The sequence below is a fragment of the Melozone crissalis genome, unplaced genomic scaffold (genome assembly GCF_028551555.1).
Source record: "Melozone crissalis strain CALT ecotype California unplaced genomic scaffold, PUWL_Pcris_2 ptg000023l_1, whole genome shotgun sequence".
NCBI classification, from domain to species: Eukaryota; Metazoa; Chordata; class Aves; order Passeriformes; family Passerellidae; genus Melozone; species Melozone crissalis.
The window spans coordinates 5,078,872-5,100,870 of NW_026535801.1; the positions used below are offsets into that span (position 1 = coordinate 5,078,872).

At 48.3% G+C, this 21,999-nt stretch overlaps 1 protein-coding gene across 6 annotated transcripts in view; it reads right to left on the reverse strand.

The window, feature by feature from the left end:
- The window catches only part of HDAC4 (histone deacetylase 4), a 182,438-nt gene that overhangs the window by 147,516 nt on the left and 12,923 nt on the right, over nucleotides 1-21,999 (reverse strand). For all 6 annotated transcript variants that reach the window (XM_054277583.1, XM_054277580.1, XM_054277581.1 and 3 more), the window contains exon 2: nucleotides 9,518-9,767. In XM_054277583.1, the coding sequence (XP_054133558.1) occupies nucleotides 9,518-9,539 (22 nt within the window). In that variant the 5' untranslated portion in view covers nucleotides 9,540-9,767. The remainder of the gene's footprint in view (nucleotides 1-9,517; nucleotides 9,768-21,999) is intronic.

Consider the following 21,999-nt stretch of genomic DNA (forward strand, 5'->3'; position numbering starts at 1 on the left):
ACATCACTGACCAAGGAATAAACAAACTGATTAGGAAAATGCTTTTAAACCTGCATTTTCACTCTCAAACCTCAAGCTCTTATGGGGGAAAAGCGCAGCAGGGTTATTTTTGCACACATTCTGCATTTTGGCCAAAACACATAAATCTCTCTGTGAATATTAGTTTGCAGCTCCAGAGAGGAAGGCCAAGGGAACAAGATGAGAAATCCTAGAAAATACAGAGTTTATCAAATCCCTGCATGAGGCTGAGAGCCAGCCATGGTCTCCTCTCTGGCAATGCAAGTCACCTTGGAGCAGACAGTGTTCTCCCCAAAATAGGTGTCCCACCTCTGGAATTTCTTCCAAACCCAAATCCCATCAAGGTCTCCCTTCCAAACCCAAATCCCATCAAGTCCCCCCTTCTGTGGATCCATTGGCATGCACAGAATGGGTTGTTTTTCAAAGGACAGAAGGAATACCTGCAGAAATTTATAATGGAACAGTTTGGTTTAGAGCAGCTACAGCTCATTTCTCAAAACTGGCAAAAATACCTGCCAAGAGTTTTCATCCACAGGTGGGATATTGAGGAATTTCCCCCCACCCCTCCACCAGCAGTTCGTGTTTGTATTTAGATGTAGATAAGAGAATAACAAATGAAAAAAAAAATCTAAATTTTAGAAACACTTCCAGACCATTCTTACTCTCAAGCCTGCTCAACTGCTCCATTCAGAGGCAGGGCAGCTGTGGGGGCAGTGGGTGGAGGAATGTGCTCCAGGAAAGGCCAGAGAGCAGTTCCACCAGGCCATTCTCCAAGGAGAAACCTCTGCAGACATCCAGCAGTTTCCATCCCCACTCTGAAGCTGCCAATGGATGGTCCCAGCCTCCAGCAGCTCCAAGTGCAGGAGCTGACCCACTTTCCAGGTTTCTCACCTCCCTCCCCATTTCCAGCAGCGTTCAGAACGCTGTTTGCACAACAGCTGTTCCAGCAAATGGCTTTGCAGAAAGTCTCTTTCATCTGGTGGCCGGAACATCTAAAGATCAAGTCCCTGTTGCCCAACGATTTGGGCAATCGCTCCCAAAACATCACGTTCTTTTGTGCAACTGCTATCCCACCGTTTTCTCCGACAAAAGCAAACACCAGAAATGCCAGTAAAAAAAAAAAAAAGATAAAATTAAAAAAATAAAATTAAAAAAATAAAATTAAAAAAATAAAATTAAAAAAAAAGTTTGAGCAAGCAGCTTGAGAAGGAGCCTCCCAAGTGATGGGAGGTGAAGCAGTGAAACAAGGCTGGGAGTCACTGAGCAGAACCTTGCTCACAGGCACAAACACACTCCTGCTTTCCCTGCAAATCAAACAGATGCACCCAAACCCATGATGTCCTAAGCTGCAGAACAATATATATCTTTATAACTAGAGCAGAATTCCACAAGTTAAGGAGGGGTGGGGGGTGAAGGGGCTGGCAGCACAGACTGCAGCAGCTCTGCCAGCCCAGCCTTGCACCCTTGGACTCGACCACCCTGCAGCTGCAGGCTGGGACCTCTGGCCTGCCTGGGGGCACGCTGGAGTCCAAGAGTATTTACGCTGACAGAGACAAGCGAGGGCTGTGACGATTTATTGACGCAAGAGCTATTTTGTGCTCCATGCCAGAAATTAATCAGTGGAGGAGGAGGAATTCTCCTTAAGCGCTTTGGTGAGCTGCTAAAAACAACAGGCTGAGGTCTCCCATGACAAACAGCGCTGAAAAGAGAGGAAAGGGAAGAAAAAAAAAAATTAAAAGGGCAACTTCCACAGAGCAGCTTCTTCGGAAGGATTCAGGAATCGGGCAGTGCCTGAGCAGAACTGCCTGCATAACTTTCCTTGTGAAAGAGAAAATACATGAGAGGAATGAATCAGAGCTTTCCCAAAGCTCTGTCAACACAAGCTGGTGCTGTGTTTGTTCAGATCAACCTGTCTCAAGTTTATTTGGGGGAGGTGGTGAAGGTGTAGTGACCCTTCAGGTTGGCTCTACCCACTGCAGTTAAGATAAAAAAGAAGGAAACCGGGAGCAACAGTCCCATCACCTCCTTGAAAGAGCTACTGCACAGAGCTCCACTTTGAAGGGAAAAAATGAAAAAGAAAAGAATCTTTAATGCAGGCTGAAGGAATAGCATCAGCCCTACCTGCCAAGAAGACATCACGATAAACCTGTCAAGAGTTACGAGCCTGCAGAACAGGCCTTGCACCTGCTGGAAAGGAAAAAAAGGAAGGGAAAAAGCCATCTAATGCCAATCAGATTCTTGCTGCTGGCAGGGAAGAGATGCCAGAGCCCTTCTCCTGGGTTTGGTAAGCTGTGAGGATCACATGCTTTCCCCTGGCAGAGGTTCTGTGAGACCACTGGCACCTTAGTTAGAATAAAGCAAGTTCTGGGAAGTTGCAGAGATTTTTCCTGAAGCGACAGACGTCAAGGATTCAGTACTTGGATGGACTTGTGGAGTTTGGTGTATGATCTTTTTTACTGTTTTGGATGATTTTATTACCAGAAAAGAGAGGGTTGGTCTAGTTCAGGCTTTTATGTCTTCCCACAGGAGCAGCTCATGCATTTTCTAGATCAGGAGTGAAGAAAAAAACATTTAAAACTGTTTCCCTTTATAGGCAGCATAAAATAAAGGTCACAGTTAACAGAGAGGGTTAAGCCTCGCTTGAGTAGAAAGTGCAAGTTTTGAATGCCGAAACAGAAGAGCGAAACACAATTCTCAATGGATTATTTTAACATCACCACCAGGCTTTAAGGGTTTCCTGCCTGAAGAATTGTCAATTGATCAGAGCTGCCTAAACCACCTTTCCAGCAGCAGACAAAGAATCCAGCTGCCCTCCTCAGATCCGTGAGCAGATCTCCCAGCCGCGGCCGCGATTCCCATCTCCGGCCGCTGCCGTTTGCTGAGCCCCGCATTGATCCGGGGCCATCGACCCCGGGTGACACCAAGAGTCACCCCACGGGACACAGAGTCACCACACGGGAGTTCAGGGACAGCAGCACTGCCAGAGAAACTCAGCACCCACAGCACAGCCCACGGGGGGACACACAGAGCCCCCAGCCCCTCGCTCCGTGGGGTTTGATCCCGGTGGGATCACAGGAGCACAAAACAGGCACCTGAGGCCAAGGCTGGCAGCTCACAGCTCCCATCACCATTTGCCCCATAAAGCTATTTATGTGGTTTGGCAGCACAAGGGCTTCCAGAATAGCAAAAGTGTCAGGATTGATTTTTTTTTTTTTAAAACAAAAAACCAAATGATTTCTTTGAATTCGGCTGCGATTTCTCCGACGCGCTGCTGATCCCAGCCCTCGCACAGAGCACAGGGGGTTTCCAGCCGTCCCCTCCACTGCAAGCAGCTCTGCATTGCTGGGGAGTTTCTCCTGGAGGAGAGGCACTCTGCTTCTGCTCTGTTCACAGGGAAGTCTGTCGCAGACATCTTTTATGAAAAATCCTTTCCTTAGGATCTTTCCTCCTGAGAAGCTGGGAGGCCTCAGGAACAAAATGTAAACAATGGTTATCTGCTGCTGTGGAATGCAACAGGTAAATCTTTGATTAGCTCATGTTGAATATTTGTAATTAATAGCTAATCACAGCCCAGCTAGCTCAGACAGAGCTGAGCCACAAACCTTTGTTATCATTCCTTCTTTCCTATTCTTAGCTAGCCTTCTGATGAAATCCTTTCTTCTATTCTTTTACTATAGTTTTAATGTAATATGTATCATAAAATAATAAATCAAGCCTTCTGAAACATGGAGTCAGATCCTCGTCTCTTCCCTCACCCAAGAACCCCTGTGAGCACAGTCACAGTAAGTCAGCAAAATAAGTTGTTTTTCAGTGCTGGGATTGTTCAGCCCTTGGTAAAACCAAAATGACAGAAAAGAAACCCCAAGAAACAACAAAACAACAAATAAAAGTAAAATTTACTCCATCAGCCCCTCTAAAAATCCACATCACACAAGAGAGAAGCTGAGAGGGTGTATTTAATGGCTGTTGTCACAATCCTGCCTGTCTTTCCCCCCTTTCCCCAGGTATCCACAGGTAGCTGCGGTCAGGCTCCTGTCTCCCTGGGCTGACCCTGCCCAGCCATCCTGGCAGAACCTCCTCACTCTTGGCAACTCAAGCTTCCAACACATTTCTTGCAACATCAAAGTGGAGCAGGGCAGCTACAAACACGGAGAAGATTAAGTCTGGCTGCAGATTCCCTGGCAAAGCCTGTGCTGCCAGGGTTCAAAGCAGGACCAGCAGTGCCCCACTGAACCCCAAACACACTCAGGAGCTGCTGGGAACTCCCACAAGCACTGCTGCCACCAGCGGTGGCTTCCAGCTGAGACAGGAGGGTCTCAGAAAAGCCCACCTGGGATTATTCCCACATGGAAATCACTTTTAAATAGGTATGAAGTTTAATATCAGCCTCATCCTTCTGAAAGGCTAAAAACCTGCTCCCACACCTGAGCAAATGAGTCCATCAAGCCAAAGGGTGACAGCAATCCTCAGGGGGAACTGAGCACCTCAAAGCAAGGCAGGGCACTGCATCTTTAGATTTCCCCAGTAACTGATGAAACAACACTAATTTGATTTTGGTTATGGAAACAAAACCTTTAAAAGACCTGCTGATGGATTAATTTTTGTTTTCTTAGCAGAAGAATAAATTGTGTGCCCCATTTCTCAGTGGTTTGACCACTCCACCTGGCAGCTCAAACAGTGCAGGTGTCAAGGCCTTCCCTGCTTAATGGCCTAAATAGAAATAATAAAATAAAGAAATAAAAGTGGGGGGGGGGGGGGGGGAATTCCTGGTACATGGCAAGCTATGAGGAGAAAGGGACTGGCAAAGCTTTACTGAAAGATGGGAGAATCACCAATTCCACAATTGTTCATTCTCCAGTCAGGCACCTGCTACTCCACATTCACTCGCTCCCAGCTATCCTCTGACTGTAAAGGCAGCTTCTGCAGATGTCAGGGGATGAAAAAGATACACTAAACACTACACTGAAAGAAGAAACCTCACTGCAATTGTTTATCCACTCTTCTGGTAGCAGATTGAATTTGGGGAAGTATGAGACACAGGGCAAACTGGGCTTGACTAAAAGTGAATAACAAAAATGCAGTAACCTCGTGGAAAAAGGTCTGTCTCCTTTCCAAGTGGGACACAAGATCCCAAGGACTATCTCAAACATTATTACAGAATCACCTGACTTTAAAGGTACAACCTTTCCTATATCCTTCCCCTAACCTGTACTTCATTCAAAATAATCCAGAGTTCTCAGCCTCTCATCACAAGTACCTGCTTCTCATCTTTGCACTGCAGGAAACATCACAGGCTAAAAAACTTACTTTAGAAACAGGCTTTTAAAGAATTCCTAAGTGCAAGAACTGCATTTAAAGAAAAAGCAGAAATGAGAGGAATGTACTTGGCAGGGACACTGACCTAGCAGGAACTTCAGCTTGAACCCCAAGGTGAAGCACAAAACTATTCTTCTCTTTTGAGGGTACAATCAAACCCTTGCACAGAAAGTCCCAACTATTTGAAGCTCCAGAAAGTGAAAACTTCACAGGTTTAGTGGGAGCAGACTTAAAACTTTCAAGGACCTCAAAATGACACCGTTCCTAGAGGAAATCCAGGACAGGCTCTGCTCCCGCATGGGTAAGAACAGGAATGGAGGTGGAAAAGGTGTTCTGTAGAGGGCTGGAGAAAGAAAAGTGAATGGAGACATGGCCTGTTCCATGCGCTGGAGTTTCCAGCTGTTCTAACCAGAGCTTGTTGCGGAGTTTACCCCACAGCCAACCCCAAAGTCCCCCCAAAAACTGGGGGACCAGGCTGCTCAGGGGAACAGCCTCTGAATTCCCAGTCCAGAATAATCCAGTAAAACCAGAGCACCTGGTAAGAGGAAGCAGGGCTCCCTGGAAGTGTCCAAAGTCAGGTTGGAGGGGGCTTGGAGCAACCTGGGATAGTGGAAGGTGTCTCTGCCCATGGATGGAGTGGGTTTAACAGCCCCTTCCCACCCAAACCATTCCATGGCTCCATCATACACCATGTCCAGGTGTTCTTCCACAGTCACAAAGCACCCAGCCCTGCTAGAGAAGGGCCGGAGCTCACCCCCCACAGTCCCTACGCTTATTTGAAATGATGCTCTTGCCCCCAGATAACTTCCCCAGACAGCCTCATTGCTACCAGAAAGTAGGTCAGTGTCATTTAAAGCCGCCTTGAAATGCATCTCCACAGAAACTTCTTAATCTTTAAAAAGAGAACGCATCAAATATTTATCGCGCCGTGCAAAACGCTGGGAGATGCTCATGGGGAGAGCTCCTGTGTGTGTGTGTGTGCTGCATGAAATGGCTTTCCACGCCTCACTGAGCTGTGGAGCAGGGCAGCAGAGTGGCTGGCTGCAGATAAAGGCCCGTGCAGAAGTCCTTATCAGCCCAGCAGATCGCAGTACGTGACTCCCCAACTCGTTCTCCCGGTGCCGTGTGATCCCGGAGCTCTCTGCTTCCTCAGGGAGCTCCTCTCAGCCCTAATGATCCCTGCTGCAGATTGTGCCCTATCAGCCAGGCAGCTCATTCTCAAAACTTCAATATTCCTAATTATCAAACATTCAGCACTGCAAAATGTAGCTGAAATTTGCATCTCTGCAAGAGTGGCTCTGAAGAAAGGATGGAGCATTTGCATTCAGACTGGTTAATTCCTGCAGGATAACATTTCATAAACAAAACGCTTCATTGAACATGGAGATTTTCAGCTTTTACAAAGGAAAGTGAACTTTAAACAAATACAAATCAGTTGAGTGATTAACTTTAAGTGTTTTGGTTTTTTAAAACTAATCTTTATGTATAACTAGTATCAGCAGAACAATCTTTACTGATTAAAGAAGAGAACGATAGTGAAACTCAAGCCACTGAAAATTAAGGGGGGAGGTAGAACGCAACTGCAAGGAATCATTTAAGGTAAATAAGAGAAGGGGGAAAAACCCTAAAACATTTTAAAAACCCTATAAAAACACCCCACACCTACTCCCAACCCAGTCAGCCTGGGTAAGGTGAGCACCACGGGTTATGTAAGGCAAGCCTAAATTGTGGCCAACGCGAACAGGTTAAGGAGTGAAACTAAACATGCTTTCCCCCACCCCTCCAAGCTTTGTCATAATCCTAAATGTTATCTTAATTAGCCTAATTGTCTTAATTATACTTCGCAGCAACTTGAGCCTTCGCAGCACAATCCCAGCGTCTTTTTTTTCCAGCTTTGTTCCAGCGCTGGAAGAGGCGGCGACTCCTCTGCCAAAAGCCAAAGGCCACGTGATGCCTCCCAGGAAGTTTTCTCCCACCTGGGTATTCTTCTTCTTCTTCTCCAAAAGCTATTTCTTATTCCCTACAGAATCTCAGCCCAAAACACAACAAAAGAAGAGGCAGTGGTGGGGGAAGGAGTCACACTTTTCTTAGCCAGCTGAAATCTTCTCCGTATTTTTCCACCTTGTTCGGTGAGAAGCTCTCAGTGCCCAACACTTCTCACAAAAGCTTTGCAGAGTGAAATGAAAAAATCAAAAAAAAGCACAGAAAAAAACACCCAACCCAAACCACTTCCATTCATCTATGCCGCAACAATTTCATGGCACAGCTCCTAAAACATCCCATTAGTGCTGGCCTTGGAGAAGATTAGAGAAGAAAGCTTGAACCCACTGAAGCAAGGCTTAATGGGCTCTTGAGTTAAGCCAGAGCCTTCCCTTAAACAATGCCCATCATTAGGAATAATTACCTGTAGCCGTATAATCAACATGGCTATGATAACTGACATGAGAAGCCCAGATGTCATCTTTGGCAAGGCTTGAGAAATATTTCTGCTCCTTATTATACAACTGACTCTTGAAAGAGAAACTAGCAGCAAGAACACCAGGGGTGAAAAGCCACCAGAAAACACTGCAGAATTCCAACCCAACCCTTGGAAGTACAACCAGAGTAAGAACTCAGCACCCAGGAAGGGCACAAGGTGGGTATCCAGCAGCATCCTGCCCAGCTGCAGCACCCTGGCTTTTGATCAGACCACCCTTCTCAGCACCATTCTAGAAAGAGTCCTCAGAAAAACACAGCTCAAGCTGATTTTTGGATCTACAGGAACGCTGAGCCAAAGCAGCAGAAAGGGGCAGGAGAAACAAGTGTTCAGTGATGGATTATGGAAGGAAGCAAGGCAAACCAGCACCAGGCTTCCACTGGCAATAGCCCAACCAGGAAGGACATGAGCACTTCCCAAAGCTCGGGAGAGCAGCTCCTTGAGGAGCCAAGGAACACCCACGGCTGGGCTTGCACTGCAGGTGGGTGTTTAAGGTGTCCCACCACCACAAGGAGAGAAAAGCAGGCAGCCACAGCTGCCCAGCCTCGCTCCTGACTCATGGCAACACTGAAACAGCAATTATCTGTTATCTGACGAACAGAGCTCCTGAAAAACATCACTCTGCATTCGTGTCTCCAGTAAACACCTGCATTCATACAAACACACATTTCTCAACTCCTCAGAGTACCAGCAAATTTCATCATCTAACACTGCTATAATATGGAAGCAGAGGCCAGGTTTGTTTTTGTCTTTTTGATCATTCTGATGATTTCAGAGACTCATAAACTCATTTCAGTTGTGAGGAGAAGGACAGATCTCCCCCTGCTGCATGGAGACTCCAGCACCCCTATTTATTGCAGGATTTCTTCCCCCTTAAATCTTTGGGGCTGTTCTGTGGCTTTTAGCACTTCAGCCTTAATTGTTAACCTCAACCTGATTAAACTGAAGTCACAGAGTAATCTCCCAGAGGCAGAGTGAAATAAGTCCTTCCACATGCCTTGTTGTTGCTGGATTATTTGCTTCCGAGCAGCCAGTTCTGTACCATAAACTGACACAGCCCAAGCACAATTAAAATTCCTCTCACAAAGCTCTAACTAACACAAAAGTTGCCCCAGACTCCCCAAAAACAAATGTGTGAGGCACCTTTAAGCTGGAAAGCAGGTAACTGAGCAGCTACAGATCCTCCCGACAGACAAAAATGCACAATTTGGTAGTGATGAATCATGCCTCAATTTACAAGACACATTAGGGATAATCCCCCAGACAGCATTGAGGTGGATCAATTGACTTTTGTTCCAGCAAAACTATTACTTCCTGTTAAAAAGTCCAACAGGTTTCTTAAATATCAATAAAGGCAGCAGCAGAACCATGCCCATTCCTTGGAAGAACACTCCATATCATTAGAGCTCATCAGCAGGGATTTAACAAATTAAATATCTGGTTAACGACTTAGAAAATACCTATTTTCACTGATGCAACCATTAGAAACCCAAATTTTACAACAATCAGAAGTCTGAAACAGTAAAACTTCCCTTGTAACTCTTGGTAACACCAACAGCACTTTGCACCTTCACACCAGGTATCAGATGGAGCAGGAGAGGGAGGGAGGGGGCCTGGATGAGAATTCCAGCACAATTAAAAGGTGTGCTCATGCACCAAACTGTGTTTTGGGGTCGCTGCCGGGACTCCAAGTGGCCTTGCCCTTACCTGGATGGCTTTGGGAGCTCATTGCTGGCAATGTCTAGTCCTTGGGAGAAGGGATTGCAGACAGATCAGCTGCCACGGGAGTAACAGCAGCTCAAAAGAGCTCCAGTGCTTCACCAATACATAGGAGTGGGAAGTGGGGATTAAATCATGGCCACCTTGTAAAATCCAGGGCACAGTGACATGCTGAGTCGTATGGGAAGTAATCCAAGAGGGTGGCAGAGTGTCTTCCAATAGCTTTTAAAATGGGAACCTGCAATTAAAGAAAAAGATGTCTGCGTTAGCAAATGAAGATTAACAGCCATTTAAATTGTACATTATATAACCTATTTATCCCTGAGATTAAACTACAATGCTATTTTAGGCATTAAGGGCTGCAGAGAGAGTCATTTTCAGAGTTGTAAACGTTACGTGGATTAATAACCATAAAGATGCAAATTAATACTTAACATTATTAAAAAAAAAAAAACAATTAAACAACTTTCCAACGACACATTCACGTCTCAGAAACCCAAAATTCCATGTTAATTCTCATCCTCCAACAGCACCATATGAAGCCACTTCAGTCCAACAGCTTCCATATTTTAAAAGCCATATGTATGAGTGGTAACTGTACTTCACGCATCTGTTCCCCAAAGAAGTCTAAAGAAAAATTCCTCGGTGCCAAGAAGTGGTCTTGGAGCAGGAAGGAAAAAAAACCCACACAATCAATTCCACTCCCACTCCAGCCAAGCCTCCAGCAGATTACTAAGAAGCAGCTCCATGCTGCCCCAGGGGGGGAAAAAATCCACCATTCCCAATTATTTGGAAGCTGTGTAGCAGAGGGAGGGAGAGAGAACAGAGGGGAAATCACCCACAGGGTCAGCAACCCCTGGCCCCAGCCCCCAAAATATGGAAGCATAGAAGCAGTAGATGCCCTGGTTTGGAGAAAACCCCCCCGAGGCCCATGCTGACCTAACCAGCCACCCTTACACCAAAGGATCTTGCTCAAGTTCAGTTTTGGGGGGGTCAGGGGGTTTTGGCACTATACCAAGTGACATCCAGTATTTCCCATCCTTGCAAGTGTCCAAGGCCAGCTTGGTTGCACCAGCCTTGGAGAAACCTGGGGTAGTTTGAGGTGTCCCTGGACATGGCAGGGGTGGAATGGGACGGGCTTTGAGGTTCCCTTCACCCAAACCATTCTGGGGTTCCTGAGCATCCCAGTTTTACAGGCAGGCTGTCTCAGGGACTGTGCTGTGCCACTGGCACCCAGCCAACACCCCTGACCCAGACTGAACCCAGCTGTGCCCTCCATGCCGAGCACCCCACTGCCACAGGTGACTTCCCTTCTCTGCACCATAGAACACCACAAAACCAGCAGCCCAGCCCTCCTGGGTACCCAGGGGAGCTCCTCCTGCCCGGCCAGGCATCTCCCAGCGCTGGGGTGAGGTCACCCTGCTGGCAGCAGCCAGCTCCAGCCCTTCCCCACGCATCCAGCTGACTCTGCTCACCCCAAACTGCTCTGGCAGCAGCTCCCAAGGAGTGGTGCCCTGCAGCACTGCTGGGGTGGGGTGCTGCCATGGGAGCTGCCATGGGGACTGCTGCTGCCTTGCACAAGGACCCTCTGGCCACCGTGCCACGGCATTCCAGGCACTGCTGGCTGTTCCTGGAAGAGCTCTTAGCACGCTCACATCTGAGAGTTCCTTTCCAAGAAACAAAACCAGGTCTGAGACTTTCAGTATCGACACAGTGGCTCAGGATGGGCTTTCTGAAGTTACTTCCCTGATGTGCAGGAAAATGCCTGCTGAACACAGTGCCTTCCTTGCTGTGCTTCATTAAAAACCCCCTTTAATTGGCTGTTTCTCTGCAGCCCAAGTGTCTCAGCATCACCACTCTCCAAGTTCCTCTCTGCCCATCTTGCATTCTTAGAGACCTGGAACGCGTTCCATGTTACGCGTCAAACCCAAGAGAAAATCACTTAAATGTCATTTCCAATCCCTGCAGGTCTCTGCCATCCCCAATGTTCAAGATGTTCCAGTCCCATTAATCAGCACATCCTGTTAAACAGAGCTGGGTCAGCTTAGACCAGGCATTAGCAAGACACTAACATAATTTATTTTCATTAAAACCAGCAGGTACTGTTGGAGCATAAGCCATCTCGGCTGTAGACACGAAGGATTTGGAGTGGAGTTACCAGATCTCCCTGTCCTCATTTTCCCAGCACAAGAAGGAACAGTGAAAGTTTCCCAAAGAAACTGGACTGAATGAATAGCACCAAAACCCTTCTACAGCATCATCAGTTTAATCCATTCCTACTTCTGCCTCATCCCTGGAAGAGTTCAAGGCCAGGGGCTTGGATCAGCCTGGGACAGTGGGAGGTGTCCCTGCCCATGGCAGGGGCTGGAATGAGATGGGTTGTAAGGTCCCTTCCAATCACTCTGTGATTCCATGATTCTCTCCAGGACACAGCAGTCCTGTCTTAAATTACCTCCCCTAAAAGTCTAATTTTCAGGTAGCTCTTGCACTGATCTCCATGCAGACCAATGCCAGGCCTCCACCTGCAAAAATTTTGTAAATTTGTCCTTTCGTCACCATCTCAAAGAAAACACCCCTTAAATTAAAAGGAGTGAAACGCTGTCTCTCCCCGTGCCTCGGGTATCGGGAGGTCTAGAGGCTTTTCCAAGCAAATTATCTCGTTTAGGAAAAAAAAAAGAAAAAATAAGATTAAAAAGAAAAACAAACCCGAGTTTGTTTAACTTGTGCTCCAGTGCCTGCCAGGACAAGGGCGATCACCTCTGTCCCGAGGAACAGCGAGTCCACGCCGAGCATCGTTCCAGAGGCACGGGCAGGGACTGGCTCAGGGCCATCTGCCACTGCCACCCCGCACACAGGAGGCACCCCTGGGGCACAGCAAAGCTCCCTGCTGCATTTTGGGGTGCACCAAAAGGTTCTGAGCTGGATTTTCGGGGTGCACCTCAGGCTCCGGCAGCAGCGGAGATGGGCACAGCCAGGCAGAGCGTGCCATGAGCCCCAGGATCACCTGCTGGCCACGGGAACTGGCCTGGCAGACAGCAAGCAGGGCCGCAGGGACAGTGCCAGGGCTGGCAGGGCCACAGGGACCGTGCCAGGGCTGGCACAGCCCTGGACACTGAGCAAAGGAAGGGCTCGGGAGAGCGGCCACGGACAGGGCAGGGGTGGCACCGCAGGAAGTGCCCAGCAGAACTGGTTTGGCAAACAGCATTTAACCAGCACTGGCACCATCAAGCTTCCTGCCTTGCAGGAGAATTTTCAGAGCCTGGTCACTGCTGGATTTTCAAAAATCTCAGCAACAGGAGCACAAGGAGCCATTTAATGCCTGTTTGTTTCAGCCTGCTTCTAGCAGGGCACACCTGAGAGCACAGGCTCCCTAAAACCACCGGGGCTGGAGCATCAGCAGCTGTACCATCATAACATCCCTGGAGCAGAGGGTGGCCACGGTCTGAGAGTGCTGTCACCTCCTTGTCACAGCTCCAAACGAGCCTCTGTTCCTGCAAGACAGACTGAGGGGCAAAGCACCTCGTTTCTCCCTGCTTGGGAGCCTCAGCAAACCACCAAGCCTGGCAAGGCACCTTTCCTGGGTTTAAAGTCATTCCAGATCTTCTCTTACCCCAACAGAAAGCTTTTTTCCTTTTTTTTTTTTTTACAGTTCTGCCCCAAGACTGATTTGTTGACAGGAGGCCTGGAGCAGCTCCCCCACAGAGAAAGCTGGGGCTGTCCAGCCTGGAGAAGAGAAGGTTGCGTGGTTGGTTACCTCAAAGCAACATTCCATCGTCTGAAGGGGCTCTGAGGAAGCTGAAGAGGGACTCTGCACCAGGAACTGCAGTGAGGGGACACAGAATAATGGGTTCACACTGGAAAGAATGGGAGTTTAGGTATTTGGAAGAATGTTTTACTGTGAGGGTGGTGAGACACTGGCACAGGTTGTCCAGGGAGCTTGTGGATGCATCCCTGGCACTGCTCAAGACCTGGCTGGATGAGGCTTGGAGCAGCCTGGGATAGTGGAAGGTGCAGGGGGTGGAACAAGGTGATCTCTAAGGTCCCTTCCAAGCCCTTATGGTTCTGTGATGCTGTGGCAGCATGAACATTCACCTTCCTCCATCCAGCTCCTTCCAGATGTGCCTCTGTGCCATCACAAGTCCAGATGTGCAGCAACCACTAATGACAGCCACCACAGGGCTTTATTGACAGAGCTCCATTTTTCAGAGCTTTCACTGCTCTCCAGCCCTGATAAGAATCTTGGCCTGGGGCTGGGCTTGCAGGCTGAGTCAGCCGGGTTACTGGGGACCAGGAGCTCTGGTGCCCCGCTCTCACTGACACAGCAGCACTGCTGCCAGCATCCCTCGGTGGAACAAAGGCATTCCACATCCCGCCTCTGCTCCAGCAGCACCCAGCACCCTGGGGTTTGCTCTCCAAAAGCTCCACACCCACCACCATGGGTGCTGCACCCATGGAAGCACCACCACGGGTGGTGCACCCATGGAAGCACCACCACCACCACCCTCTTCCAAAAGGCATCACCACCAACCCTCCTGCCTGGCACAGATCAATTCCAATGAGATTATTATTTCTTCCCCCAAAATTACTTTCCTGGCTGGGTTTAGAGGCAAACAGCCCTTGGTTTACACAAACACACTGAGCTGAAGAGAGGTACAGCCTCTCTCAGAGCTCGATCGATTCAAGCTCTCCTTCGACAACAGATCCTGCACTTTAACCAGAGCAGGGGAAAGCTGCCTTTGCTTCTCGGGGCTTGTTTATACAATACTGCCAATGCAGGATCCACACACGGAAAGAGCAGGGAAGGAAGAGGCTCAGAAGTGCCTGGAAACAATTCACTGTGACCACAGGGAGATTTGCTGTGTCTTTATACGGGGAGATGGAACGGCTTGGGCTGGAAGGGACCTCCAAGCCCAGCTCACTCCCAACCCCTGGCATGGGCAGGGGCACCTTCCACCAGGCCAGGCTGCTTCATTTAGAGCAGAGCCAGTGTGGAACAGCCTCCTGAGCTCACCTCCCCTCCAGGGACCTCCATCTCCCAGCCGCCACTTTGCAAGGTGACAAAAGGAGTGGCAGCAGTCCCCAGGACACCCAGGACAACATCCCCTCAACCCCTGCTTCTCCAGCAGAACACAGCTTCACTGCATCTGCCCCAGGAGAGCAGCTTGCACAAGCACTGCCCACAAGTGCTGCTTTCCCACCTCTTCCAGGAAATGTACTTGCAAACTTCAAACACCATCAGACACCGTCCTCAAAGAGTTTGGAGTCTCTAAGCAGTTTTCTCTCTAAACACACACTGTGAGAATAGCACGTGACACTGTAAAATCTACTGTCAGCTTAATACCCAGCTGTGGACAGAAGAGCAACTGGATTACCATGGAATAATGAAAAATAAAAATAAATAAGCCAATTTGCTGCTATGTTAGCCTGGTTCTTCCAAAACCACGCGGATTTTGTGCAGATCTGGACACTCCCCTTCCTTTTCCAAGTAGCAGTGTAAGAGTTTCAAAAGGGCAAGAAAACCACCAGAGGTGTGGTACAAATTTCTCGTGCAGGTGAAGCAGATCATAATAAACCTGAAGCCCAGACAGAGGTGACTTAAAAATATCACAGTGAAGTAGAATCATGATTAACACAGACAAATCACTGATCATTCAGCTTTCCATCTATTTCTGTCAGAGGTAGAACTTTTTCCCCTGCTTTTGCTGGGTGAGAAGCTGAGTTGACCCAGGAGGAAGGAAAGGGTCCACAATTTTGAAAAAGCACAATTTGAAGTGTGCTCTCTGCAGCTAAGGAGCACACTTCTCCTTAGCTGCACTGAGAAACTGACTCAAGGTGCTGGAAAAACCAAAAGTTTTCCTGAATTCTAAAAGCAAACGGACAAATTTGTTATGGAAGATGACAAACAGCAAATGCAGGAGGCCAGGACACCCACGAGACAAGAAGTGTCACCATGTGCATGTCCTGTTGTAAAAGGCCTCCCAAAGTACATCCTCTTAGAGGCTGCTGGAGAACGTGGCAATGAAGAACTTTTAAAGACCTTAAAAAACCTTAAAATCCTAAAATGTCCCTTAAAATCTGGTGATCAAATCTCATTTTAACACCAACCTAGAGTCACCAAACCAACTCAGCCCTGCATTGTCCCACATGGAGTGACAGCCCCATCTCCCAAAGCGTAATTTTTGCTCTGTAAAACTTCCTATATTGCACTGATATCACATATCAGATTCTTTCCAGTTTCCACACCTGCACCCAGTAAGTGAAGGGAAATACTGGCAAGTGGAAGTGTTGACACAAAACTCAGGAATCTTCATGGAAGGGGGACAGGGAGCACAAGTAGTGCGAGAGCAGTGAAGCCTTCACTGAAGTTAGAGCTGTGGAAATGACAATTTTTAAACAGGAAACCCAAACGAGAGGAGCTGTTACCAGGAGCTCCTCTCCAAGGGAACACCAGGTACAAACATGCCCTGGCAAGGAGGATCCAGACTGACCAGTCCAGCCCTCTCTGCCAGGACATCCCATCCTGGCCAAACACATGGTTTCCCTGCAGCAGCAGCAGCAGCACAGAGGTGCCTGCATGTGAGATCAAAAGCTCAGCACGGTGATTCAAACACCCAGAGCAGCTCAGGAACACTTCAAGGAATCAGCCCCAGTGTATTTGTTTAGCAAATGCTGGCTTTTCCCAGCCAGCCATCACAAGAGGCTCTCACATGACAGCCCAGAGCTGAACACTGTGCTTCTGCCTCTCCCTGGAACTTCCACCCTCCAGCTCACACACACGGGGAAAATCTGCTGCTCACACCAAACACTGCGGCCTCCTGACAGGTTCTGTGTGGTGACACCAGCAGGGATCCCATCTCTGGGCATGTTTGTCCTACATGTTCAATTTTAGTGTGTGTGCACCAAATTTCAGGACTAACCAACTTCCCAGTTCACCCAGGAGCTGCAGCGCCTTCCTGGACAGCCCCTGGGAGCTATCCTGCCACTCTTCCACCAGCAATCCTGCCACTCTTCCCCAAACAAGTCCCTGCAATATAAGCAGTGCTACACCTGCACTGAAGTCACCGTCAGAAACAAAATGAACGGCCACAAACGGCAACGCACTATTAACTTATTAACTAATTATGAGCTGCTTTATTAACATGGAACTAATCCACAGCTATGGAAGGGTGGAAAACCTAGGTGGAAATAATTAAATCTAATTACATGTAACAGAAATTGTCTGCAGAAATAATCAAGGAAAATGTTTTCAGCAGTTTCCCAGCCTTTTGCTTCTTATAGTCACAGAAGGCTCCACAGCTGATTTCCAGGGAATCACACAGATTCCCTGAGTAAAGCTGCTTTTCCCAGGCTCTTTTCAGTTGTGTCTCAAAGTCAGGTGCCCAGACTGATCTCTGGTGGAAGTCCAAGCACTGAGACACCAGCCCAAACTGAAAACATGGTATCTCAGTGAAAGTGAAAACACCCAATGCCCATTTCTATGTTAAAGTAACAGAAAATTGACATTACTGAGCATGGCCCTGGCAGTATTTTCCTCACCAAACTGAGGAAATCCCTCGTGGCACCTTGCACAGACACTTTTGCAAATCACCACCCTGACCAGCACTTACAGCTGCTCTGAAAACCAAAGGTGCCTCCACAGCCTAGAAAGACAAATCTCCTGGCGGACACCCAAAACCACCAAAGTTTTGTGCCCTTTCTCCTTCCTTGCTGGAAACACACAGAAGCATCCACATGATTTCTGCTTCCACAGATTTCACAGCAATACCCCTGGGAAGATCTCTCAGCAGTTTTTAGACCTCGACAAGAATTGATATTGAAACCACTGTAGGTATCCCAAACACACAGAGAAGCAGAATCACTTTGGGAACAACCAAGTGCATGAGGAGTGAACCTAAACCCTCCCAAGCATCATCCAAAACTCAGAACAAAAAATCCTGAGCAAATCTGGAAATACCACCTCGCGCTCACCCCAGTTTAAAGTGACCAACAGCTTGGAAATTATTTTTTTTGGAGTGGAGCAGGACGAGCTGCAGATTCAGAACCGCCCGTTTGAAACCTGGGGCTGTGCGAATGTGCAGGAATACAGAGCCCTCCTTGACTAGCGAGACTCTGGCAGAGGGTCTGAAGGAGCAGGATGCTTCTGAGCTCAATCCAGTTTCTCAGCAAGAGCAGCAAGAACAAGCAGTCTCACAGATGGATCCGCGTGGGAGGGAGAAAGGATAAAAGTCTGCCTCGGGAGCCTGTTCCAGCTGCTACCGGAGCCTCGCAGGAGGCAGCACCAATTGGGCACAGCCACCTATAAAAACCTCCTGCCTTGGCTTTTGCTGAGGCCCTCTTCTCTCCCAATTCCATGTCTTTCCCTCATCCTACTGTTTCCACGTTTGAAGGAGTCCAAATCAGATAACTGGAAGTAGTGCTCGACAGAAGGTGAATGCAGACTGTGAGTTTATGCTGTTTCTTCATCCCTGCCTTGCAGATCACCCTCACTGCACACACTACTCAGGAGCAGAAAAATCAAAACTCCTTTCACATGCCTGACTGAGAAGTGATTAAAAATGGAATATTCCAGGCCAGGTTGGAACCTGAACCAGTGAAGGGCAGCCCTGCCCATGGCAGGGGGGTGGAACTAGATGGTCTTTCAGGTCCCTTCTGACCCAAACCCTTCTGTAATTCCATAATTCCACATTATTTTTAACCAGAATCCCCCCAACAACATTTTCAGTGGCAGGAAGAGGCTGTGTGGCCAGCAGCAGCAGATAGGGAGCTCACCTCACTGGCTGAAAGCAACTCTTTACTGGGGTTGTTTTTCACCTCCTCAGGTAGGCAAAGGCAGAGAGAAAAACATTTACCTTTTCTCTTCACATACTTGAGCTGTTCCAGCCACATCTGAACTTCTTGTTCCTTCTGACAAAGAATCAGAATTACTGGTCACTAGTTGTGCATAACCCATCTGGTCTCCCAGCATAAAATAGCTGAGTACATGTGTCATCAATCACTGTTAATTACTTTCATTAACTTGGAAAAAGAATATTGACTTTTTTGAAAGAACAAACATTGTTTAAGGTCAGCCTAGTTCTCTCTCTCTCTCTTTTTTTTTTTTTTTAATTGAATGCTATCTGATTACCAAGAGAAAATAACTTGGTCTGAACACTCAAGCAAGCCTGCCACACAACTTGTGCAGTTCTTTTGTCTGGTGAGACATTTCCATTTCCTCAAGTCCTTTTCTGGAAGGGCCACTTGGATCCAGAAGCTTCGCGCTGCTCTCCGGTGCCCTGTGTTAACCTGGCTGCCATTCCCACCTACTGCCCCCGTGGCTTTGGCAGTGCTGACCTTTGCCATGCTCTGGGAAAGAAAGAAACATGACCCCAAGGTCTCCACAAACACGTTGCATCACCGTGCAGTGGACATTCAGCCCTCTGCTGTAAAACAGTGACACAGGCACAGATCTCCTCTGCAGCACAGCCTCTGCCAGCACACCAAACCAGCCAGGAGCCTCGTGGTGCCATGCAGAGCTCCCCTGGACTGTCCCCTGCTCCAGAGGCTGCCTGGGATCACCTCGTGGCCTCAGCAGGAGCCAGGGGTGGGTCTCTCTTGAAGATTGCAGTGCAAGATGTTTTCCACTCCCATCTGTGTGGCAGATTACCTTTGTCAGGTGGGCAGTTTGCTTTATCTCTCTCTTTGAGTGACCACATTCACACCTCCCTCAGGAGGGGACACTGCTGATAACAGACTATTGAATGTCACTGCATGGCTGATAAGAACTAGAACATCCCATTGGGAGATGTGAGCCCAGAGGGAGGAGCCAAGCATTGCTACCCAGATATAATCCAGAGGTTTGTGAGACACCAGCACGGCTTTCTCCACGGCATTCCCCAGAGGAACAGCAGCTGCCTCTCCTCCCACTGGATCTTCAGAGGAACAATACATCCTTCTCTACAGATCCCCCTGCTCCAACAGAACCACCCCTGACACTGCAGGAGGGCTGCAGCCACATTTCCAATGGCACTGCCACCAACACCCTGACCCACAGGGTGTCAGGCTGGGTTCTGACTCTGTCAGTGTTGTTCTAGCGTACTGCATTGTTTATTTTATCCTTTTATTTCCCTTCCCTATTAAAGAACTGTTATTTCCTGCTCCCATATTTTTGCCTGAGAGCCCCTTAATTTAAGATTCATATAAATTGGGAGGGGTGGGGAGGGATCACATTCTCCATTTCAGGGGAGGCTCCTGCCCTCCTTAGCAGACTCCTGTCTGTCCAAACCAAGACAGCCCCTCTCCACCCCTGCTCACGGAGCTTCATCCAGTCAGTCACTCTCTCTCTGGAGGAGCCACTTCAACTCAGTGTTTATTACATTTTTCCATGCCTCAGTTACTCCTCCAACACTGTCCACCTCCAGAATCACTATTTTGTTTGAGGACATCCCGTGTCACTGCTGTTCCCCTGTATCCCAGCCTGTGCTTCCCATCCCACAGTGCAGGAATGTGGGCAGAGCTCAGGTGGGCACCCTCCACCCTGGCTGGTGCACAGCTCATGGGGCACAGCACATCCTCACCCACAAAAGCTCTGGGACCTCATCACAGGCTCCAAAGTTTACATTTCTGCATGTTTTATGCTTCCTGTCTGGCACTGAATTATTGGTATTACTGGGTATCATTATTATTGGTGTTATTTGGTATCATTGGCACTGAATGACAATAATGATACCAAAACACTGCCCCTTCCCAAGCAGCCAGACCCCAGTCCCAATGGAATCATGGAATCCCAGAATGGTTTGGCTTGGAAAGGGCATCTCATCCAAGCCCCACTCTGCCATTTCTCCTTTTAAAGGGCCTGTTTTCCTATAGCCAATAAAAATGTCTTGTGTACCTTACTCAAAGGATCTTTACCTAAATCCAAATTTTACATACAAGCATGAAGGATAATGCACCAAACAAAGCAAGAAGTCACAACTTTAAAGGCAAAGTGCAATATAACTTACTTTTATTTGTTGGGAAAACCTGTAATCACTGACAGCATCCCTCTGCTGCTGGGATCATCCCTCAGGGATGCTCACAGGGCAGTCCTGGGCACTCTGCTCAGTCCTGGCCCCTCTGCCAAAGCTGCTGAGACTCCCAAGCCCCAGACTGCTGATAACTGAAGGGGCAGGAATCCCCACAGGAAGCTAAAATAAATATTTAGCTTTATATTCACGGGGGTTCCACCATTTCCAGTTTAAAAGCACAATTAACATTTTCCAGCCACATCCACAGCCAGGACAGGAAACCAAGTAAGTCACCACAAACCTGTCAGTTCCTCTGCTGTACCCCTCTGAACAGGGTTACATTTCTCATGACCAGCATCACCCTTTAATGAAAACTACAATCTTCAGGCAAATATTGCAGTCTTAAAAGCTGACAAGCAAGAAAGGCAAGGAAGGAGCAACTGTCACCTCTCAAGCTCCTGGAGGTTTCAGGTTGTTTATTATATATTTATCTGGTTTATAACACCATCAAAAACAAAGAGGAGCGAAACCCTTTAAAGAAGTACCTGCAGGTTACCTTGACAAAGGCCAGCAAACTTTTGGGAAATCACTTTCCAGGTTCTTTAACTCAGTGTGAAGGAAGAGCTCCATTTACTTTAGAATTTACATTTTTTTTATATGGCCCATTTTGCCTGTTTGAACAATGTGAACACAGCAAGGCAAACTGGAATTGCTCTTGCCAGTAAGAAAACTGGACTGTAAAGCCATAAAAAGGTTGGACATATTTCAAGGACTGACACAGTACCTGCCAGGGGGACTTTTTAAGGTGAGTTTCACAATGCTGCCAGTCACCAGTCAGGAAGGGATTTCAACTCTAAGGAAGCCTTAGAGCCCTAAATTAGGGTTTGGGTTGGAAAGGACCTTAAAGCCCATCCCATCTCACCCCCTGCCATGGTAGGGACACCTTCCATTATCCCAGGCTGCTCCAAGCCCCATCCAACCTGGCCTTGGGCACTGCCAGGGATCCAGGGGCAGCCACAGCTGCTCTGGGCAATGCCAGGGCCTGCCCACCCTCCCAGGGAACAATTCCTAATTCCCAATATCCCATCCATCCCTGCCCTCTGGCAGTGGGAGCCATTCCCTGTGTCCTGTCCCTCCATGCCTTGTCCCCAGTCCCTCTGCAGCTCTCCTGGAGCCCCTTTAGGGACTCTGAGCTCTCCCTGGAGCCTTCTCCTCTCCAGGTGAGCACCCCCAGCTCTCCCAGCCTGGCTCCAGCCCTCAGAGCATCTCTGGAGCCTCCTCTGGGCTCTCTCCAGCAGCTCCAGCTCCTCCCTGGGAGCTCTGGAGGTGGGGTCTCACCTGAAAGGGCAGAATCCCCCCTTCCCTGCTGGTCACAGCTCTTTGGATGCAGCCCAGGGTTTGGGATTTCTGGGCTGCAGAGCACTCTGCTGGGTCCTGCTGAGCTTCTCATCCACCAACACCTCCAAGCCCTTTATGGCTTTTCACACC